The 21348-nt window shown below is 42.1% G+C and overlaps 1 protein-coding gene across 4 annotated transcripts in view; it reads right to left on the minus strand.

Annotated features, from left to right (window-relative positions):
• Positions 1-21348, minus strand: part of Sema5c (Semaphorin 5c) — a 40070-nt gene that overhangs the window by 1244 nt on the left and 17478 nt on the right. The window contains exons 1-13 of one of the 4 annotated variants that reach the window (XM_072009701.1): positions 20007-20429; positions 13651-13789; positions 9284-9380; positions 5259-5466; positions 4452-4657; positions 4279-4378; positions 3808-4007; positions 2554-3036; positions 2174-2456; positions 1715-2087; positions 1508-1590; positions 511-1249; positions 171-376 (exon numbers count right to left, since the gene is read on the minus strand). In XM_072009701.1, coding sequence (XP_071865802.1) covers positions 171-376; positions 511-1249; positions 1508-1590; positions 1715-2087; positions 2174-2456; positions 2554-3036; positions 3808-4007; positions 4279-4378; positions 4452-4657; positions 5259-5466; positions 9284-9380; positions 13651-13789; positions 20007-20009 — 3120 coding nt within the window. In that variant the 5' untranslated portion in view covers positions 20010-20429. Of the gene's footprint in view, positions 1-170; positions 377-510; positions 1250-1507; positions 1591-1714; positions 2088-2173; positions 2457-2553; positions 3037-3807; positions 4008-4278; positions 4379-4451; positions 4658-5258; positions 5467-9283; positions 9381-13650; positions 13790-20006; positions 20430-21348 lie in introns of those variants that run through there. The other 3 variants (XM_072009703.1, XM_072009704.1, XM_072009705.1) reach the window with 3 other exon arrangements.

The raw sequence follows: 21348 nt of genomic DNA on the forward strand, positions 1-21348 counted from the left end.
ATTAAATCTTGTAACAAGTACTATGCAGAAATGAGAAGATGCAGAACCAATCGGATGTGCATTCTTTTGCCAAGCAAACTTCCCATAGACACGAAGTACTATTGATATTTTATATCTTTTTTATGTATTATATGTCCATCCATAGTATAGCCATTAGAACGTCGACTCACATCTTTCAACGGAACCGAGACGTAGGAGTTTTGTTTGCTGATATAGTGAGGACTACCAGGAATTCGTTGCTGTCGTCGCTTCAGGTAACAGAAGCTCAAAACCGCGGTCACGCCCAAGCCAACTAGGAATCCGGCTATGCAACTGCCTACTACCGCGCCGATAGATACACCCGAGCGTTCTACGCTTGATTTTAGGGCATTTATATCTGAAAAATTACGTTTAAACATAACATACACTATGTATGTACCATATATAGTAATGTTTGCTTTAGCGTCTGCGAGAAAGTTCTCCATAGGTAATTTTAATTAAATAAGTCAGACTTCGGTCGAACATACTCACCATTGTCCATGCAATCGGGTAAACAGTCGCGCACCTCTCTGCTGGATCCTTGACAGAGTCCGTTACCATGTTGAAGACACTGTCTCTTCCTATGTTGTTGATGATCATCGTCACAAGGTGTCCAACGTGACCATGAGTCCCAACCGGCCAGAGACTCACAGCTGGGCATCTCGCAAGTCTCTCTAACTAGCCTTGGACCCTCGCAGCCCTCCGGGCCTAGACATTCTCTTGTTCTGGAACGGACGCCAACGCCACACGATACCGAACAATCGGACCAGTCAGTCCAACAAGACCACTGGCCTCCAGCCCCTGCGATTCCAACTTGGTTCGACCGACATGGATGCACATTGCACAACCTGTTTTGCACGGATGGACCTTCGCAAGGTGGTGATTCACATTGCCTCATTCTATGCTGAGAACCTCCGCCACAAGGTCGATCACAAGGCCGCCATGCGGACCATTCTCCCCACCCGGCTTCTGCTCCGAGATCCCCGTACGGATTTGGATTCGCGTTTCCTCTTAGACAGGAACCGTCATTTCTGCAATAGCGCTCTTCCTCTTTAGCTAGTTGCACCCTGACGCTGGATGGATCGTCAGTTTGGGCACGGCAACTAAATCGAAACCGTTTTTCTACGTAACCAATGTTTGTACTTTGAAGACTGCCATTAACTGCTAGCCATGGGGTCCACCCAGAGTATCTTTTCGTTTCGACGCACTGATGAGAGTTGCATTCCTCAACCTGTAGAAGATAGAAACGCGAGCTCGTGATTGTGGTGATATATTGTTTGAGAGAAACGCAATAGCAAAAGTGCAATAAAATATAATAAATATAGTACTATATATAACAAAGATTATAAATCTTGTCTAAATGTCATTTAAATGGATTCAATGGACGGAAGCTCGTTTAATCGGGCATTAAATAAAATGGAGTTTCACTAGAATCACATTCGAATAAATGAAATTTCACGAAGCTATTACAAGTGCGTGCTGCTCTTACTTGAAAGTCGCACCCATTGCATTCGACGGTAGCAGGCTTTCGTGATGAGGGACTCTCACACGTTCTTCTTCGTATCCGTATTCCTGTCAAACAGACGATTAAAAGTCAATCGCTAGGAGACAGGCTACAAGTCATTGAGACCAGATCATTTATCAAGAGATTGTTATTAAAGAAAAAGAACTGGTGAAATCTTCGTATCACGCTTACCACCGTTGCAAGGTCGGGAGCAAGCGTTCCAAGCGCTCCAGGATGACCACTGACCAAACGTCTGTGGTGGTGGCGGTGCTACCTTCGCTGGCGTAGGACAAGGTGGAAGATTTATACAGACGGTGTCATCGTGATCATGACCAACGCACACTCGCCCTCCAAAAGCCGGAGCCGGATTCGTGCACGTGCGTCGACGTGTTTTCATAGCGAAGCCGCAGGTTTGTGAGCACGCTGACCAGGATGACCAAGCTGTCCAATCGCCATGAACCGTACAATTGGTTACTCTCACTTTAGCTCCTGAACAAGTTGCTCCGCCATGCTGCGGAGGCGGGTTATTGCAATCCCGTGTCTGGCATTGACAAGTGTCTGAGCCCTGGTGAAAGCAAGGATTCGTTTTTGATTTATCGTCATCTATTCGTGCATTACGCCGACATGAACGACAGCGTGCCACTGACTTACCGTCTCGGTATGAAGGTGCAAATGCACATGCGAATGAGAATGCCCATGATCCGTGGTGCCGTGTTGACACGGAGACCAAGAGCTCCAGGCACTCCAGCCACCATCCACAGGATCCGTGAGGACAGGACACTTGGTGACTTCTTGATGCCAATGATTGGCAAGATGGTTTTGTTTCGGGGCCGGAGCGCATTTCATCAGATGCTCGTTCCAACCGCAATATGGCTCCTGAGCATTGAGACAAGCCTGGCGACTTCGATGCCTATGGCACTGGGCAGCGGGTATTCTGTAAATACGATATTCCTTTTATTTTCGAACAGACTCTGACCAATGTGAACCCAACGACAGATATTATTATCTATAATGTATGTCATACCGCGTACCTCGATAGACCGAGTTCTGTACCAACATACAGACTCTGCGTGTCCTTCAAGAACTGCATGGTCATCGGCGTAGATGGTAAGGGACCCCAAACTTCTACGATACAAGTTTCCTGCGTACGCGGTAAAACCGAGATCTTCTTGATCAAACCAACATCAGTAGCCACATACAGCACGGTGACACCACGGTGCAATTTAGTTGGCGTGACATCGAGAGCGATCAAGGTGAATCTCTCGAGTAAAGCGGTATGCAATGGCTCCAGAGTCGTGCTTTGAATCGCATCATCCATCAGCTGGTACCTCTGATTGTCTATAATTTGATGAGGAGCGACGTTCGCGTTGGAACCACATCTTTGACGATTGTGATGAGATGGCCTCCTTTCCCAGGCAGCGCCCGAATTCTCTTGGTGCTTGAAAGGTCCGTTGAAGCTCGCAGTGATCGCGGACATGTTGAACGCGCATATCGCCGACCCGGCAATTCCGTTGCTAAAAATACACATCGAGTTTAGCGAGTTTCGGTCTTTCTCCCCTTCTTCGTCATTCAAGAAACGAAAAAAAGAAAAGCAGAAGAAGAGTATGCTAAGAAACAAAAAATACGCTGCGTCTGGCAACTATAAAACCGCCCTAAAACTTTCTATTCTTATGCAGATACGAGGTAGGGGATACAACGCGATAAAATCTGATCAGAAGTACGCAAAATCGAACAGTTGAACTTATTAGGTCGTCTGAAAAGCTTCTTTCGTTTTATAAGGAAATAATGGATGAACAATATTCTCCGTTTTATATTATTTTATCAAATTGCGTATGATCCATTTTGTTCTATCAAAATAAGGATCACAACGTTCGACAGATTAGATTTCATGTTTGTATAAAGATGCATCGTTGTAAAAGACGTGTCTGTAAAAGAAAGACACTTTTCGGACAACCTAATGTCGCTATAATTTCATTTTATCGCAGGAGCGCAAAAAGTTTATTACTACCGATATTAGTTGATTATAAATTGATAGCACTTTGAAAATGAGATATCTTGATTTTGAATCTGTTTTCGTTGATGTACTAAAGTTACTGGAAAAGCGGACCTTCCTCATCATCGTAGCACTCTTTCGTGGTGGAAATTTCGGGAAATTGTACATACCAATTTCCTCGTTTCTTCGTGAGCGAGTACCGGCACAGACATGAGGGGAAATATTAAGCGAACGTGAGATGATACGCGAAATGCGATTACGACGTAACACATCCAGAGACTCTGGGACTTACATGGGCGTGGTGAACGTCGCGTAAACGATGCCTTCTTCCGGATGATAGACCGCGCCCTGAATCTCGTCGTAGTAGAAAGGAAACTCGCCGGGCAGAGAGCAATTTAATCGTGCCTTGCTGAACGTGGTCCAGACCTCTTTCATCATAATTTTACCCCCGCGATCGTTTTTACACACTCTCGCTATTCTCGAGTAGACTTTCTGAAAACAACGAAAACAGAGAGATCTTTGGATGTCGGATAGTGAGAGAGGAAGAGGAAACGAGATCAGTGAATCCATTGCACAGTGCAAAATAATACAAATTTTTCAAACAATTTACTGCAAATGGTCGAATTATCTTGTGTCGTAAAAACTAAATCTACAAAAAGGATCGCTTTCTTTTTCTTTTCTTTTTTTAATTTTAACCATAAAATATAGAGCTTTCCGGATCATTGTGCAACGATTCGGTTGATCGATCGTTAAACTGCGTTACCTTGCCGCAATTGATGTACTCGACGGCTGATTCGCGAAACAAAAAGTACACGTGATCCTCTGTCTCGAAGCTGCCGACGAACTGCGGGTCGTTTAGCCATCTGAAAGCGGCCACGGACTTTGAAGATACTGAGGTTGCAAGAGATATCGTCGAGAATTGGGAAAACGACTCACCTGGAGTCGTACTGATGCGTTCGAAGATTTGGCGAGGCAAGCGTTCTGCATATGGCTGGATCAGCGCCGGAAAAATCGGTTGGCGCCCCGGTGAACAATCCACCTGTTGGACCTCTGGCTAATAACGCAGTTACGTTGGCACGTGGCGAGTAAGGGCACATTGCTGCGCCCGACATCTCACTGGTTACGCTGCTGATGTTCTCGATCTGTAAAATAATCGAATCGACCCTGTTCTTACGTACTGCTGATGTGTGCAAAAGATACATGGTACTATCATTATCAATAAGATCTCCAGCAAATATAATAGCAATAAACTGAATGAATTGTTCTAACGTTCCGTAAACGTTTCTATGCCTGCCCCAATGTTTCACGAAACGTCGGAAGACGAAAGTCTCAACGAAATACTGCAAGTGGAATATATCGATCTCCAAATAGCTTTTATAGTTGAAGATTTAGATTTCCTCTACGAAACAGGTGCAAGATTTAAATTTCCTTTGCAATTCTTGATACAGCTACGTATATCAATGTGTGTCACGCGTTAATTTATAGCTGCGATATATCTAGACTACGGATGTTTATGCAAATTAATCTAAGAATCTAAGCGAACATTTGTGTCATTCGCAAAATTGTACAACATCTCGTATACATTGAATGCTTCATATCCGAATTCTATATGAACATAATATGGATTCTTCGCATTTTTCCATCTTCGATTTTTCCATAAATGCACAATCTAGTTACGTATATCGTTTCCACCTAATATGCTTATAATCTACTGCGCTTTCTTTACTTCGTATGGTTACTTACCTCTCTCCACGTGCACCAAGGGCTAAACGCGTATGTGCCGCAAGTGAATAGGCTCTTTCCATTGGTGAGTAGGACCTTCACATAGTTGCGACAGTCTTCGACGCTTTGACCCTTGTTCTGGCAGGTGTTGCTCTTATCTTCTGGCGCGGGCCAGGAGGCGTGTTCGAGCGGCGTCAACGAGGTTAACGTCAACCGGTACAGGTTATCTCTGGAATCGCAACGATTCGTTTTCGTTTGGCTCGGCAAGTCTAAAAGTCTCGGCTTAAAGTACGCGTGGGTCGCGACGCGTGTAAAAAGCCGTGGCTCGCAAGCGGCGGCACGGTGAGAGCGTGCGGATCGCGCAATCACGCCGTAGAAAACTCGCAACGAAGCATAAACGGCGCCTACGTGGGCGCACGCCGCAACTATGCGCGACTACGCGCGCGACAGTCGCACCAAAAGCGATCGTTAGTCGAGCGAAGCGGCTCGGCGATCGGACTGAGTATCGAACACGGGCCGATTAACCCTTTGCGATCTTACGTCAAGTTAGGCTCGACATTGTATTTCACTCCTTTTACTTTCGGCATATAGAAATACAAAACCAACTATTTAACGCAACTCTGAAGAGTTGTACGGTTCTAACACGTTGGCTACGTGCAGCGTGTATTCGAGCCGGTACATACTTTTTGATTATGTATCGTATCGATTTGAATGTGACACGTGAACGAAGAGTCTCGAAATTATGGAAAAAGTATTTCGTAATAGTTCATATGAAATATATAATGTGGCAAAATTGGATTCACAGCGCAACTCGTTAAAGCCGAGTGGCGGTTATACGTGTTGGGAAAAACTATTCGACACATTGTATCTCGATAAGGTATTTCAGGCTCATCGAAATCGATGAATAATTTTTTTGTCTTCTAAATAATTATTCGACTGCAGATTTTTATACATCTATTATACAGCATGAAATAAAGTTCCCTATAAGTGTTTGTACGTTCGAGCTAATCTCGAGAACCACTGAACTGATTCTGACGCGATTTTTACCATTTTAAGGAGCGTTTCTCGAGTAAGTGTTAGGCGTGTGAAACTTGACGAAAAGAAGTAGGGATCGAAAATAAGAACTAGAAACAATTTACGGATATCAGCAACGCAACAGCGACTAGCGACCTTCTTTTCCGCGGTTGTGTTTTGTTTAGAATCACTGCCACGATATAGCGACGCGATATAATCTCCCCACTGAGCAATATCTTTCTCTTTCCAGCGTGCGGCATGTCAGAAGCTTCACGACTTCGTTGCGTGACAATCGGTGTTTCACGGACTGCAGAATGTTTACGGAGCCAATAAATTCATAAAACCGTCAGCCATGTTATTAAAAAAATTATATAAGAATCTGGCCAAAGATCAGGTATATCAGCTGATTTATGATAAACTTAACGGAGTACGCGTTATAATATTCAGCAAACGAAACAAATTACTACGTACATTCCACCTCTTCAGTTCTCACAGAAACATAAAATTGTACAAAAATCTGCAATCTGATAATTACCAATAAAACCATTTTCTAGCTTCCATTTGTTACGCTATAAAAATACGAATTTGTATAAATATTCGCGGTCTACGATAATATGTAGACAAACAGACCTCGAACGCTGTAGCGTGTATCGGATGTAATCCTGTATCAGTTAGACGAGGGTTAAAAACCAGAGGCAATGGACGCCGCGGTCGAGACGCGCGCGATTTTGAGAAAGGACGCGAATGATCGACTCGAGGGTCGAGTATGAGCAGTGTAGTAGAACAAGAGTACGACGCACGGGCAATCCTATTGAGACAGATTGCTTCCTGTTCGTTAAACGAATAGGATGGATCGTTCGGAGACCTCGTTCTCGTCCGACGAAACTGTGTCCAACGACTCGCGTTTGTTACACGTCTAGTGGAGTTCGATGGCCGTACGAGGAGCGCATAAAGCAGGAGCAGCAGTGCGTGACAGAAATTCAGAATGAATCATTAATTATCAACCTGTTAACCAGGTCATCTCTTAATCAGAAAGTTCTATAATTAAGAAATTAAGAAATTAAAGCTTAATAAGAATAAATCAGATCCAATTACGTCTCAGTCTTTGCGAATGTAAATATAAAAAGTTGAGGATGACGTTTTGTCAGGCGAGTTATCTCTCTGAACCGAACTTTTCTATGGTTGGAAAATTTCTTAAATTCGTGGAAAATATAAAGGAAACTCTTTCGAAACAGTCCTCTTCGTGGTTTAAGTTAAAGAGACATCGAGCTATAAAAAAATTCTAGAATCGCCACAAGGTTGATAAATCAATAAACTATGCAGGAAAATAATAAATGGCTCGGGTAGAACGAGATATACAAGGCTGTAGGAAGACAGATGAGAAAAGCGTGTTTTGTCCTGGAAATACGATCATTTCTGATTTACGAGAAGATGATGCGAAGAAACGTTTCAACAACGGGTAAAGCTAGTCCTATCTTAGAAAGAAACCGCTGGTTTTAACAACGAGACAAGGGAAAAACACGTCTCTGCCATACCTGTCGCGATCTCGGTGCGACACGCTCTTGGTAATCTACTACTCAGTGACGTCACGGTTGTCGACCACGGGAATCGAACTGGAAGAATGCAAATCGTGGCGCCGTGTCGCGTGCACGCACCTAGACCAGAGCACACCCTTTCCCTCCTCTTGCTATTTCTGCAACTCGGTCGCGTTTCCACGCTCGTGTTTTCTTCGATCGATCTTCGAAAGTCGCGATAAATTCGCGAGAAAGCGACTCGTCTTGGAACAGATTCTACCAAGACGATTTCACCGTGTTAGTTTCCACATGTTTCTTGGGTTTGTTTTAAATATGTCAGGGAACGACCTCGGATTTGCTGGATTTTTCTTTTCTTTCTCTTTTTTTGTTTTCAGGAACGAGACAAGCGTACATGCACCGTTTCTTCGACTAGTTGGCCGCGCGCGTACGTGGGTCGCGGTTAATAACTAGCATTCTATTAATAGAAGGTAACACGAGGGCGTACGCTCCTTTCCACGCTCGATTCGATCGGTACTCGATCGCGAAAATCGATCACCGGCGTTCGCGCGTTCCTCGACGATTTCGAGCAGCCGGTCGGGTAGCTGGAATGCGGCTGCTATCCGAGCTATCTCGTTGTACCCTTAGGTACAGACGAGCGATTTATTTATTTACCTTTTTTTCTTTTTTTCGTGCATCGTAGCAGCGATAGCGAATAGGGAGCAACGCACGTATATATACAGAGAAAATATACGTCCGATAATCGTGTATATACACTGCCGATTATAAATTTCACAACGTCAGCCGATATTTAGTACAAATTGTATACTTTTCACTTTTTCTTATCTTCCAAGTATTTTATTATAAATCTGTTACTTCGTTCGTGCCTTCTAATGCAAAACACCAAATGAAGTAAAATCTCTTATAGTTTCTCAATGGACGTAGCGAACATAAGCGTCATGATATTGATGGTTGGAAGTGTACATATAAATATATAGAATGTTCCAGGATTTCACAGTCAATTAGATATACGATTACATAATTGCCATTAAGGTAACATTATCGTAAATGATCTAATACTTTCACACGGAGCTGTTCGTATATCACTGTGCGCTACCTGTATCCTATCCATGAAATCATCGTCAAGCTTTCAGTCTCGTTAATTCCCATTCCAATGGCATTAGAGACTCTCGAGAATCGGTTGGAGTTCGGTGAAAAAACGTATTTTTGTGAGTCGAGAGAAACACAAACAATTTGGCGAGCGGCCAAGACGTTATCCCGATCCTCGGAGAAGCTCGTCGACGAGACCGGTCGCTTCTCGGTCGTCGAGAAAAATAACCGGTTGACGGCTCGGCGGATAGCCAAATCGCATGTCGATCTCGCGATCGGTTTCGATTTTTCGCATTCGCTACACGTTCGCGAACGCGTTTCCGTGTTCGATCATGCGTTTACTCAAAGAATGAACGCTTTACTTTACAATTATATCGTTCGTTATATGGCATCCAGTTACAACATACGTACCGAGCGCCGACGACGACCTGCTGTCTAGCGACATCGAACAGAAGTTGAGAATACGTGGTGACTCCCTCTCGCTGGAACTGGCTAGCATCCGCCAGATCTGGAACGATAATTAAATCGCTGTAAGTGCAATTTCCCCGTTCCGCGTTCTCATGTCAGAATTCGAACGGCTATCGAGTCACGATTTGGTAAAGTTTATCGAAGAAATCCAACTATTTAACGAACTATGCGATATAATGGAAAGTAGCGTACTGCACTTTGTCTTATGGCGTCCCTGATAACCCTGCGATCCATACGATTTTAAACTTTAAGTGAAGAAGACTGTACACACAGAGAAAAATAGAAGAAGAGTAAAGGACGCAACTCGAGTACGTAGAAAAAGTCGAGATTCTCTTGGTTTCAACGAATTCCATCGATGTTGCTCTTCCGCTTCTTGTCCTGCGTGTGTCGCCATCGCAATCGCGATCGTTTCCACGTTCCGAGAACGAGAGGATGTAAGCGGAGTCGTTTTTCGCTTCCGGACAAACTAGTTTAGCGACGAGCTATAGCATCTTCTTCCTAGCCAGCAGATTTTCTAGTTTCTTTTTTGCGTGCTCGATGTGTGCTCGATGCGGGCTCTAGATCGAAAGTATCGTTCCCCATATCGAGGAGCTTCGATCGATGAAAAATTGTTCAGGCGGGAAAACTTTTCTCGTGCCATCATCAACGCGTAGGTAAATGTTGGCGCTATCGTTCGGCCTTTCTCGTCTCGAGAAGAGAACATCGCGTAAAGCAAATGCGTTTCATTCGCGATATCGCGAGTTTCTCTCGCTTTGCGTTCCTCTCTCCCTTTGTGTTCATGTGCAGTTAAGTTAGTAGTTAAGTATATATGCAGGTTAAGATGAATATCGACATCATACGAGCCCCTAGATATCGCAAAACATGTGTCTGAAACATTTTTCCTTATCGCTTAAAATTTTCAAGATATTCACGTGTCTCTAGATAAAATAAACGAAAGTATTTGCACACTTACCAGAGGAAACTTTTATGTACATATTGCATATATATAGGTTACATAGAACCTTTTGAAATTTTATTAGCACCCTAGTGAGATACGATTATCGTGAATATATTGGTAAAATAAAGAATCAATCTATGTATACAATCAAAATATACACAACACAGATGTTGCAAGACATTCACTGCAAACATGTAGTCAGTAAAGAATTATCGTCTTAAATATATAATAAATGGTGTCAAACATATATACATATATAAAATAGGTGGTGCCCTACTGTAATATTTTGCGGTTTATCGATAGAACGAATGACCGACTGTTTACACTCTTTGGCGACATCCGCGAAATATATAATGCTTGCACCAAATGCCTTCAAACTTTGCTACTATTAGGTTGTCCGAAAAGTGTCTTCTAACAACGATGCATTTTTATACAAACATGAAACCTAATCTGTCGAACGTTGTGATCTTTATTTTGATAGAACAAAATGGATCATACGTAATTCGACAAAATAATATAAAACGGAAAATGTTGTGCAACCATTATTTCCTTATAAAACGAAAGAAACATTTCGGATGACCTAATACAATCGGAATAGTCAGGTCTGGTTACAGCATCAACGAAATTTCAAAATGTTTCGCATAACCCTACGAGTGTTCGAATATTTTTTATGAGCTCTTATGCTCTTTTATATATAATAGTTGCATCTTTGTCGCTTTCTCTTCTCTCTGTTTCTCGTTGCTCTTTCTCCTTGTCTTCGTTTTATTGTTTTCCAGCCGGTTTTGCGGACGCGGCGAAACGATTCCGCAAAGGTAGCTCCGCGCGGTTCGTCGTACTTCTCGCGTTTCCACGTATTCGGGCACGCGTTTGCCTGTGTCGCGCGTGCCTCCTACGCACACAAGTACGACAACAGGGTCCGTGTAACCGCGTACGTGCGCTTATAAGTAGATACGTGTGGGACGAACGGGCCCCAGTTAGCATAACCTGATCTCGAAGGCCTCTCGGGTATCCTCCCTTCACTCTCCGCCTTTTCTTTTTCTCTCTCATTCCCTGCCACTTCCCTTTCCATGCGGACCCAAACCCTCTCCGCACCACCTTCTTCAAGACTTCTTTTACTCCCTAGGACGAGTTTCTTTCTTTTCCCTCGCATTTTCTTCCTTCCATCATGTCGTCCGCGTTCACCTATCGATCTACAGTCAGGAGACCACTGTTTGCCCGTGTTTGATGGACAAACAGGTTCATGTACACTATTATACAAAGGTATCTGTACATTTGCCTCTTTTTTGCGGAATTTAATTTATTAGGTGATTTAATTTATGATGCATACGAAATATCTTTTTTCTGATGAACACATATAATCATGAAGTTAGTGGTTATTAAAGACAAATCAATTTCAAACAGGCCGATCGTAATTCTCCCGAATGTAATAAATTAGATCTAAGTATATTAAATTTCGTATCTTGTTTATGAAAATGAAATGTACAGAAAACCGATAAAGGAATGCTGCTGAACATTGAGAAAATCCTAAATTCATCGCTCATAATATCGATGTATTAAAGACATTAAAGTATTTCTGGTTTTAACAGTTACCTTCTTATACACAACTACGTCGACTTATCAGTGGCGATTCCTTTTTACACATTTTTTTAACCCAGTTTCCTTTTTAATTCTAACATTATCATTACGTATTAAGATTCTTCTGTTTAATCGCGAGAAGGCATTTAAATCCCCAAATCGGCAGAAACGTGTTTCGTGAAAAACGGAATAAAAGAGGCCGCGTTATCAACGGTATACGTAACCGATCGTCATCGTCGTTACAACGATCGGACGGTGACGCAACTCGACAAAGGCGCGACAAAAAGGTTTTCCACGCCGTAACGTAGGAGGATGTTCGAGGTCGTGAAATTACGCGTCCGCGACCTCGCATGAGAGAAAGGAAAAACGATGCAACGCGATGCTATGTGAGACAACAGACATAATAAAGCGCTAAGGATCCGTAAAGATCCGTGAATCGATGACAGAGGTGAAAGACAGAGAGGAAAACTATAAGACAAGAGGACGTGGATTCAAAACGGGTGTCGCCAGATCGACGCAGGAGCCGAAGCAGGAGCAGCGAGAACACGCGCGCGTGGCGACGCGTGCCACGCTCGTCGCCTACGCGTCAGCGTGGTCGAGTCGAAACCGAGCGCGGACCTCGCAAACGAATCGCTCGAAATCGTGGCGAAACTTTCAACGACTCTCTCCCTGCCACCATCCCGATTTCTCTCTTTCTCTCTCTCTCTTGCCGATAGTACGATGGATAAATTGGCGAAGGAGCTAGACACTTCGAAGCGGTCGAATCGCCACGCGACCGACGCGCCTTCACGCCCACGAGTTGACGATCGTCTTCTCTAACTCTTGCGCAAACTACTTTGCGGCTCTGAGCGATCCGTGGGATAGTTGTGATAATTTTTGTATCGTCCATCTGAGAGTAGAGACTCTCAAAATTACTCTGACGTGGATGCATAATTTAAGACTATCGGGAGTGTAGGAGTAAAAATAGTCTAAAATAAAGCGGCCATCTGTACAGAGTAAAATTTAAGTTCCTGAGAAGCTATATCGATCAACTTCTATTTATTATCAATTGATCAATTTATCAATTTTTCGATTTCGTCAGATAAGTACGTGATTAATGTTCAATCGTCGATAATGTTATTTTCTTCTGCGAGCTTATTTGTTACACTAAGATAACATAGATAACAGCAGATTCTAAGATAATTTTCGTTACGATCGTCGATTTATTTATGGAACTCTTTTGCTTATTTACGGAACTGATCAAAGTGGCTTCTGAACGTCTCCTATCGTCTCTCAATTTGCGATACGTAAAACTCTACAAACCGTCAGGCTGTGCGCGTATATCCATTTACAGAAAATTTGAAAATGCAAAAATATACGTATTACGAAAAGACATGAAACATCAAACATACATAACACACGTTACACTAGGTATTTAATGGATGAAGCAGATTTCTGCTCACATTCCGTTTCATTAATCGTTTCCACAAAAGTGTGAGTTTGCGTAAGCATTCGCAGTCTACTAACAATATCAGTTTAATATTGTGCAAGAGGGTCCTAGCAGCGACCGTTGTATCTCCCCGTGTACATTCCTCTTTTCTCGATAACGCATGTGAAAAAGTCGTTCGTCTGTATCGAGCCTTAAGAAACATTCGCGATTTTTCTTGCGCTAATCGTCTATGATAAGAAAGAATCTCTCGTGGAAGCATAAGTTTACTCAACGTTCGCGTCGTACGTGCGAAAAGTCACGTGTACAGTCGTTTTCTTATCGCGTACTGGACTACAATCTTAAAAAAGAGTGCGATAATATGGTTCTTACCTTCGTAGGAGATACGCCGAAAGTCGTCGGTGGCGCGTAGGCTCGCGATCAGCGTGCCCAGAATCGCGAGTCGCACCGGCCACCGGTCCATCCCGATCGGTCTTTGTCCTCCTTTTCCCTCTCTCAAGTGTTCTCTTACCTGGAAGCAGAAACGTAGAAATGATCGATGAGCGGCGTCGCCGGGAAAGCTGTGTCCCTAAGGCGGCCGAGAAGCCTCGCGGACGCCATGGGACGCGCGTATACGGAGAGAAGGCGTCGCGGACGAAAGTCGGCAAACAGCGGACGACCGGGAGCGCGCGCAAGGTCGACGACCTCGCCTGTGTCTCCGTATCGACTACCTCTTTGCGTCCAGATCGCATTTATTCTCGTGATCAGCGAATGATCGATTGATCTGCAGCCTCAGATCGATACTCGACTTTCATTTATCCGGCTTTTTATAAAAGAAAAAACGATCTCCGTTTGGAACGCCAAGTTGGAGTTCCGTCACACGAGCGTCTAAACTGTGGACAACACTATGACGAATATCGAATTTTAAAGTCTAGATCTTTATCAATTCTCATCTCGATATGTCATTTATTTTCATTATGTCATTACAATTTTCTTTCTTTTTTTACCAGTTTGAGTTTCTCTCGATCGTAAATAAGCTACAACTACGATCACAGAACGCCGTTTCCTTCATTGCACGTAATTATGAAAAAGTTCTTTACATTTGTAGTTGTGACAGATATTTGCAAACGGTGGGCGATTGGGCAATGTGCTACTACTGTGTGTTAGAGCTACGTCGTACGAGCGTTGATTTAAGGGAAAACAACATCGGATCACGTACGTGCAATCACGTTAACTACGTAACAGTCCGTCAAATTCAACATCGATCGCAACGTTTGTAACTTCTCATCTAACCAAGCTGTTATCGAACGGCCGCAAATGCTTATTTGGATGTACCCCGCGTTTCCCGACAATGGCTACGACCAGACATCTCTTCTTTTGCACGCTCTTTGTCTTTGAACGTCCGTGTCACGGTGACAGCTCGCTTTCTCGTCTATGAATAGATAGCGGGATAAAGGAGGACGCGTCCCGAGACGTCGACGGACCCACGTGGTTACGATATGTGTATATACAGACTCTGTCTGCTTCGGAAGTGTGACGAGAAATAGAGAAAACATGCGGTATAAATATAAGAAAACAAAGTGCTGCGAAATTCTCTCCAGAGGGATATATTTCCCAAAGATTTGCATGGATTTATTTCCCACAGATTCGCTTGGATTTATTTCCCACAGATTCGCATGGAAATATTTCTCAAAGATATCTACAATCGGGCTCCCTGTAACGGGGGGAAAAAAATTGCGCCACTGCCCCCGTGAAATTTAGAAATTGTTGGAAATTTTTGATATAAAAATATATGCGTCTTCGAATTGACTCGAAGCACAGTTTTGCATTAACCCTTGTGCGATAAGGAGGCATTGTTTACAGTGTTTTATAATATTAAAAAAAAATACATTTCGCGTTACAGAAGGTCCTACTGTATATGGATAAAGTAGCGCAATGGACACAATGGATTGATATTATCGAAATCCACGAAATTCGATCGCAACACGTGGAAATTCTTGAGGAAGCTTCGCGTGGAAATTCGCGTAAACAACGATTCAAATTAATAGCACGAACGATACGTGACATGACGTGTAGTTGGAAGAACAGAGCCACGAAATTCCGGACTCTTCTTCCGAGTATCCCCTTCCTGGTGATCGACGATAAAATATTCCGGTCGACGTTGCGGTGGTCTCGGTAGGGTAAACTTTTTAAAAGTCCATGGTTGCTTGCGCGATACTAGGGTGGTACGAACGTCACGGTGGTCTCGAGAAACCCTAAACAGGATACGGTGCTTTCTTCGAATATAAATATCGCGGCAGGCAATTTTTGTTACTCGTTTCGTCGCTTCGCTATTTTATTGTTGTCGTCCCTTCGAGTCCTCTGTGTATTATGATCGATCGTTTGGATACGTATAAAATTGGAGGTGGAAACAGAGAGGTGGATATATCGAGATATATTAGAGGAGAAACGGTGTACCGTGACATCGCCACGAATAAGGCCAACGAGGAGCACCAAAGTTACCGTATTTGTCCCGAACACGCGTATGCATGTACCTACATACATACGGTACGTCGAACGGTTTCGAGATCGAAGAAGGTAGCATTACGGAACAATATGGAATCTATTAAATATGGAATACTTGTAGGGAACATACGAAGCTAAACATTAATTTTTCCGTATAAACCCAAGTTACGAGTTGCAGTATTAATGAAACTCGTTGCGATTGTTATTTAACTAGTTAAGTAGATTGTTGTTTAAATAGGTTTATCTCATTTAATCATAAGGATTGAGTCGTTCTGATTGATTCTACTCGGTCTTATATTTTGTATATTTCGTGCAAATAGACGAGATTCAACTGTGCTCAATTCGTATGTACAAGACATCAAATTCGTAACATTTTCGATGTATATCGTTCCGTTTCCAGCTCTATATTTTTTATTTGCTCGTGTCAGATAACCGGTGTCGAATAAATAAACGTAAACTTTAATCATCGCGTAGAAGAGATACGTCGAGCGCAGACTTAACGTGTCGTCGCCTATCTCTGATCAACCAAGAACGAGCTCGGTTTATCAGGAAATGATGTCGAAGGGAGAAGATGAGAAAAAGGTTTTTCACGTTGTTGAAGATTCTTTCATATTAGACGAGTTTCACGAATTCAAGAGATTTGATGACTTGAAATCGCGCAACTTGTCTAATATAGAAGAATCAACAAGATTCAACAACGTGGAGAAAAGTGATTTGACGTGATTTAATCAACGGATAAAGATAAAGAAACTTAAAAAAATATTTCAAGAAGGAAAGAAATATAAAGATAAAGAAGAATAGACATTGCGAGAAGCGAGAATAGATGCATAGATCGACGTCCTTCTTGAGTTCCTGGTTCGTTTAGCGGAAGCGTACTTGATCGATCGATTATGCGCGCGTGACGAGAAAAAGACGCGCTATACTGTGCTGTCATGCCGTGTTGTCCTGTCTTTCTCAAACGTATGCTTAGGTATGTATGGCCGGAATGTCTGTGACGAGCACCGTTAGTCGGTGCAACCGGAGCTTTCGTATCGCACACGAGATGCCTCGTTTTTCTTCCGATTACCTTCGAGATAACGACGGTCGAATGAAGGCGATAAACGAGCTCGAGTTTTTAAGAGATTAGAAACTTATTTTCGATTCGTAGCTGTTGTTTACAGTGACTCCCTAAACCCTAAAGTCCTACCAAGCCGTTTTATTTTCCTTTCTAAATTTCCCGTTTTTCCTAATATATACAATAATTCTGTGCTCAGTTATACTGCTCTCTTTGAATAATTTTCCATCCAATTGCACTTTCCTATTCGATCCAAACCAGCACCTATAACGTCGAGGATAGCTGAAGTCTTATTAAAATAAGTTAGATTGAGCCAATCAATTGTTTCGCTTTGAACCACTATACATACACAGCCTCGTCACACTATCAGCATTTCGAACTAGAAGCGTAGTCTAAACTTATTGATATAGATAGCGAATAAATATAGCTATCTGTATGTAACGCAAACAAGCTTAGAGAATATTCCTAGAATAAAATCGCAATCTGTTTCACAAGAAAGACGGTATGGGCCATGTTAAGTACCTCTGTTGTAATAAACATCGTCGCGATTGAGTCGCTTCGAAGATATGCTCATTAACTTCGTAAATTGGAATCCAGAAAAAGACAACAATTACAGACTCTAGCTTTTAAAATTTACAGAAACATTAATATAGAGAAAAATTTTCAGAAACAAGATCTCTTTTTCCAGACGATAGATATTATGTAACGGTGTGTCTGGATAATGTGAAATCGATAACTACATAAAAAGTGGAGTTGATCTGTTCGGCTTCTGAGAGGCTCGATTTAGCTCCAAAAATAACACGCAACGTAAACGGTACTAAGCTACAAATTGAGGCTACAATTTTTCAACGAGATACTTCAGAAGTTTGCTAGAAAATTAATGTATTTCTATTTCACCGTAGCAGTTCAAGATCGAACGATTACTACTATCGTACCTATTTCTCTCTTCGAACCATCCTCGAAGAATCGCAAAGAGCAAAGACTAGAACGTGTACACGACGCAGCACGTGGCGCATCAATCTCTGTTCGCCTCAATCCGTGATGCGTTTTACTCTACCGATTTTCCAGAGACTCTCCTCGCAGGGTGTGGCTCGTGCACAGTTCGTTCGTCTCTTTCTCTCGGTGGAACCGTCTTGTTTCCTAGTACCACGGATAGAAGCTTGCGGTGGCTAGCGCACTCGCGCGAGCGCGTTACTCGGACGCGATTTATCTCGAGCCGGTAGTAGAGTAGGTTGCTAGTCGAAGGAGCGAAGCGTACATAGCTGCGTGTAGTCGGACGCGCGCGCGACCGGCCTGCGAGAAATTTTATGGGAGCGGGTCGCCAAACATGGTAACACGGTCGCGACTTACCTCGACGGAGGCTGCCGCATCGGTGCGCTCTCCTCAGAGATCGGCATCTCAGTGGCCACGGCCGAGACCGCGATCTCAATTTCCAATTTTAATTCCAATTTTGACCTTATAGCCGCGGGTTCCTTGGAAATCTCGTTTCGTTTCTATGGTTTTCTTACTTGCATGCTATTGTTGTATTTATTGTAACTAGACTACGGATTCTTACGTATTTATAGAAAATTTCAACGAACAGAAATGCACATAGTATAAAAAATATTCCAAATACTTTCCATGATATTTAATGGGAGAAATAAATGTTTACGTAGGTTGCATTTCTTTAATTACGTTAATAAAAGCAGGAAACTGCACAAAAATCTGCAATCTAAATCAGGGCTTCTTAAAACTATGGATCGTGATCGCATATGGTGTGAGAAGTGTGTAGAATTCACCGAGTTATTGATATCGACATACGTATAAAACACTAGTTTTTTAAAAAATCGTTTAAACGAGTATCTGCCTGAAATTAGGATTCTCAGCAATTTCTAAAAGGCCTATTGCAAAACGACATCTTCATCATTGATGATTGAAAAGTCTACCTTTTTATGTATGCAACTGCGGTCCCGTAAAACTTTCCCGGGCAAAATGGAATCGCGAATGGAAAAGGTTTATAAACCGCTGCTTTAAATTATATTTGCATATGTACTGCTTGTTAGGTGCAAGTATATTAAATTTCACACCATCTAGCAGTTTTATATCACTGCAAAAGTTCCATGTTGTGAAAATGATGTGTAGAATCTTCGTTGAAGAAGAAAGGTATATACTAACGTTTTTCGTAGCCACTGTATTTCGTTTAACTTCACACACCTTGCCGTTATCATGTCGCATCTGATTTTTAGGATTTTCTCCATTATCGTGATTCAACATTCAGTGTCGTGGCTCTCTGAGATTGAGTGGAAACAGGTGGTTCGACGATCGGTCGTTCGCTTAACACTGCAGATAACACGAGGGCGTGCTATCGACTCGACCTCTACATGGTTGCGGTTACCACCATCGCGTGTCGTGCGAAAGGACGTATACAGCTTCTCGTTGATACCGTACCGAAGCAATTGAATGCGATTTCTACCAAAAATACATGATTTTTCGAACGAAATATAGCGAGACCTCGATTGATAATCGGCTTCGCTGGAACCGAGATAGCCCGGATAAATCAAGACGTGATAAATTACAAAATGTCGGCCGAAATAATTATAAAATATATAATTCGCTGTCTTGCGTTCATTCTCTATTTTTGGAATTTATTATAAAAACAGAATACATAGTAGGGATGACCTATATGATTAAAGAAACGATATTATAGGAAGATGACACGGCAAAAGAATAATAAGTCCATTTCTATTGGTTTTTTCACTATTGTATCATTTGACAGCTAAAAAGAAGTATTTTAATACGAAACAATTGGAGAAGAAAATCACCCGATAGATTCAGAAATGTACGTACGTGTTTCAAAGATAGGAGATAAATTATTCACAATGTTTTCTGAGAAACGTTCAGGAAACTGTCATCAGTTCCGATATGGAATTGCTTTACAATGTATGGAATAATAAAAATGACTTAGAAAAATCGAGAAATGTGATTGTTCGCGTTTTTCATAGCTGGTTTTTATATATAATAACTGTCTATTGTAGAATGGTTTAGTTTGACAAGTTTAGTCTAGTTTGACAAGAGGTCAGCTAATCGACGGTAAATAAAAAATGGAGCGCAATTTATGGAAACTTCATCTTATAATATCTCACGGCATTGCAACGCGAACACAAGATATAAAACATAAGATAGAAAACGAATAAACATATTGTGAACTGACCATCGTCTCCTCGGATCGATAAATGGAAAACGGCGTCAAACAGTCTGGCCAAGCGATAAATTTCCCTCGGATTGCGCACCTCGCTTTCAGAATAGTTTATCGAAACGTATTCTCTCTACAATTTCCACAGCATTCTACTGTCTCGATCGCTGTCTGCCGAGGAAATTTATCGAGCAGAGTTATCGAGTCAAGTCACGGCTTATCGGGAAATCATCGATAGAACGGTCAAGGGAGAACGATAAGGGAAAATTATGTGTAATGTCACGCAAAGCCAGATATCGGGCTCGTAGTACGTTGAAAACTTCGTGAAAGCTTCATCAACTCGACAGAAGAAAAGTTTTTTTCTTCCTTCTGGTTGAAGAGTCGCGTAGCAGAGGAACTCGACAAAGAAGCCATTCACGGCAACCAACCGCTCCTCTCCAACGATCTTTTGCCTTCTACTGCTTCGTCTGTTCTGTCTCTTTCAACACACACACACACACACACACACACACACACACACACACACACACACACACACACACACACACACACACACACACTCTCACTCACTCTCTCTCTCTCTCTCTCTCTCTCTCTCTCTCTCTCTCTCTCATAGAGGGTGAGAAACTTTGAAAGAAATCGGTCGAGTTGGCGTCAAGGTGGTTCATTTGGATGACAGCTCGTCACGCGATCACCTCACCTGTTTTTCGTCAGGATTTCTGTTAATGTCTCACTACAGATGCTTATTTCGATTACGAAACTCTTAACTTAACTCAATCTTTGATTAACCTAAGAATTTTTTACAGCTTTGGTGACTGACAAAAACGACGAAAAATTTGGAATAAGAGAATTAGAAAATAACTGATGTACTTTTTAAAAAAAGAGTCTACAGCTGTATGATAAATTGCGGATGGTATTTGTGGAAATTCATATTTTTATAAACGTAAATAAAAGAATAGAAGAACCTAAACAGGGATTTATTCCATTCATTGAATATTATAACGAGTATATTTTGGACGTTTTAAAATATTTTCATGTTTCGGTTTAAGTTGTATAAGGTTTACTACAATTATAGATTTATATACAGATAGCTATTACGAAATAGCAAAGCTTCCGAAGTAATTGAGTTTACTCACCATTTCGTCTTATTGGTACTTTTTCCAGAAAGTTTTTCGTTTACTTCATCTTCAACACTTTCTGCATTTCCAATATCAGGTACGAAAAAATACATACTTTCAATTTCAAATCAAACAAAAATTAGATATTAATTGCGTTATACGCGATGACGTTTTATATTTAAGTGTCTTTCTTAAATCTTTTCCGAGCTTCGCTATGTTATCTCTTTCGAACTCCAATTCTT

The sequence above is a fragment of the Bombus fervidus genome, chromosome 9 (genome assembly GCF_041682495.2).
Source record: "Bombus fervidus isolate BK054 chromosome 9, iyBomFerv1, whole genome shotgun sequence".
NCBI lineage: Eukaryota > Metazoa > Arthropoda > Insecta > Hymenoptera > Apidae > Bombus > Bombus fervidus.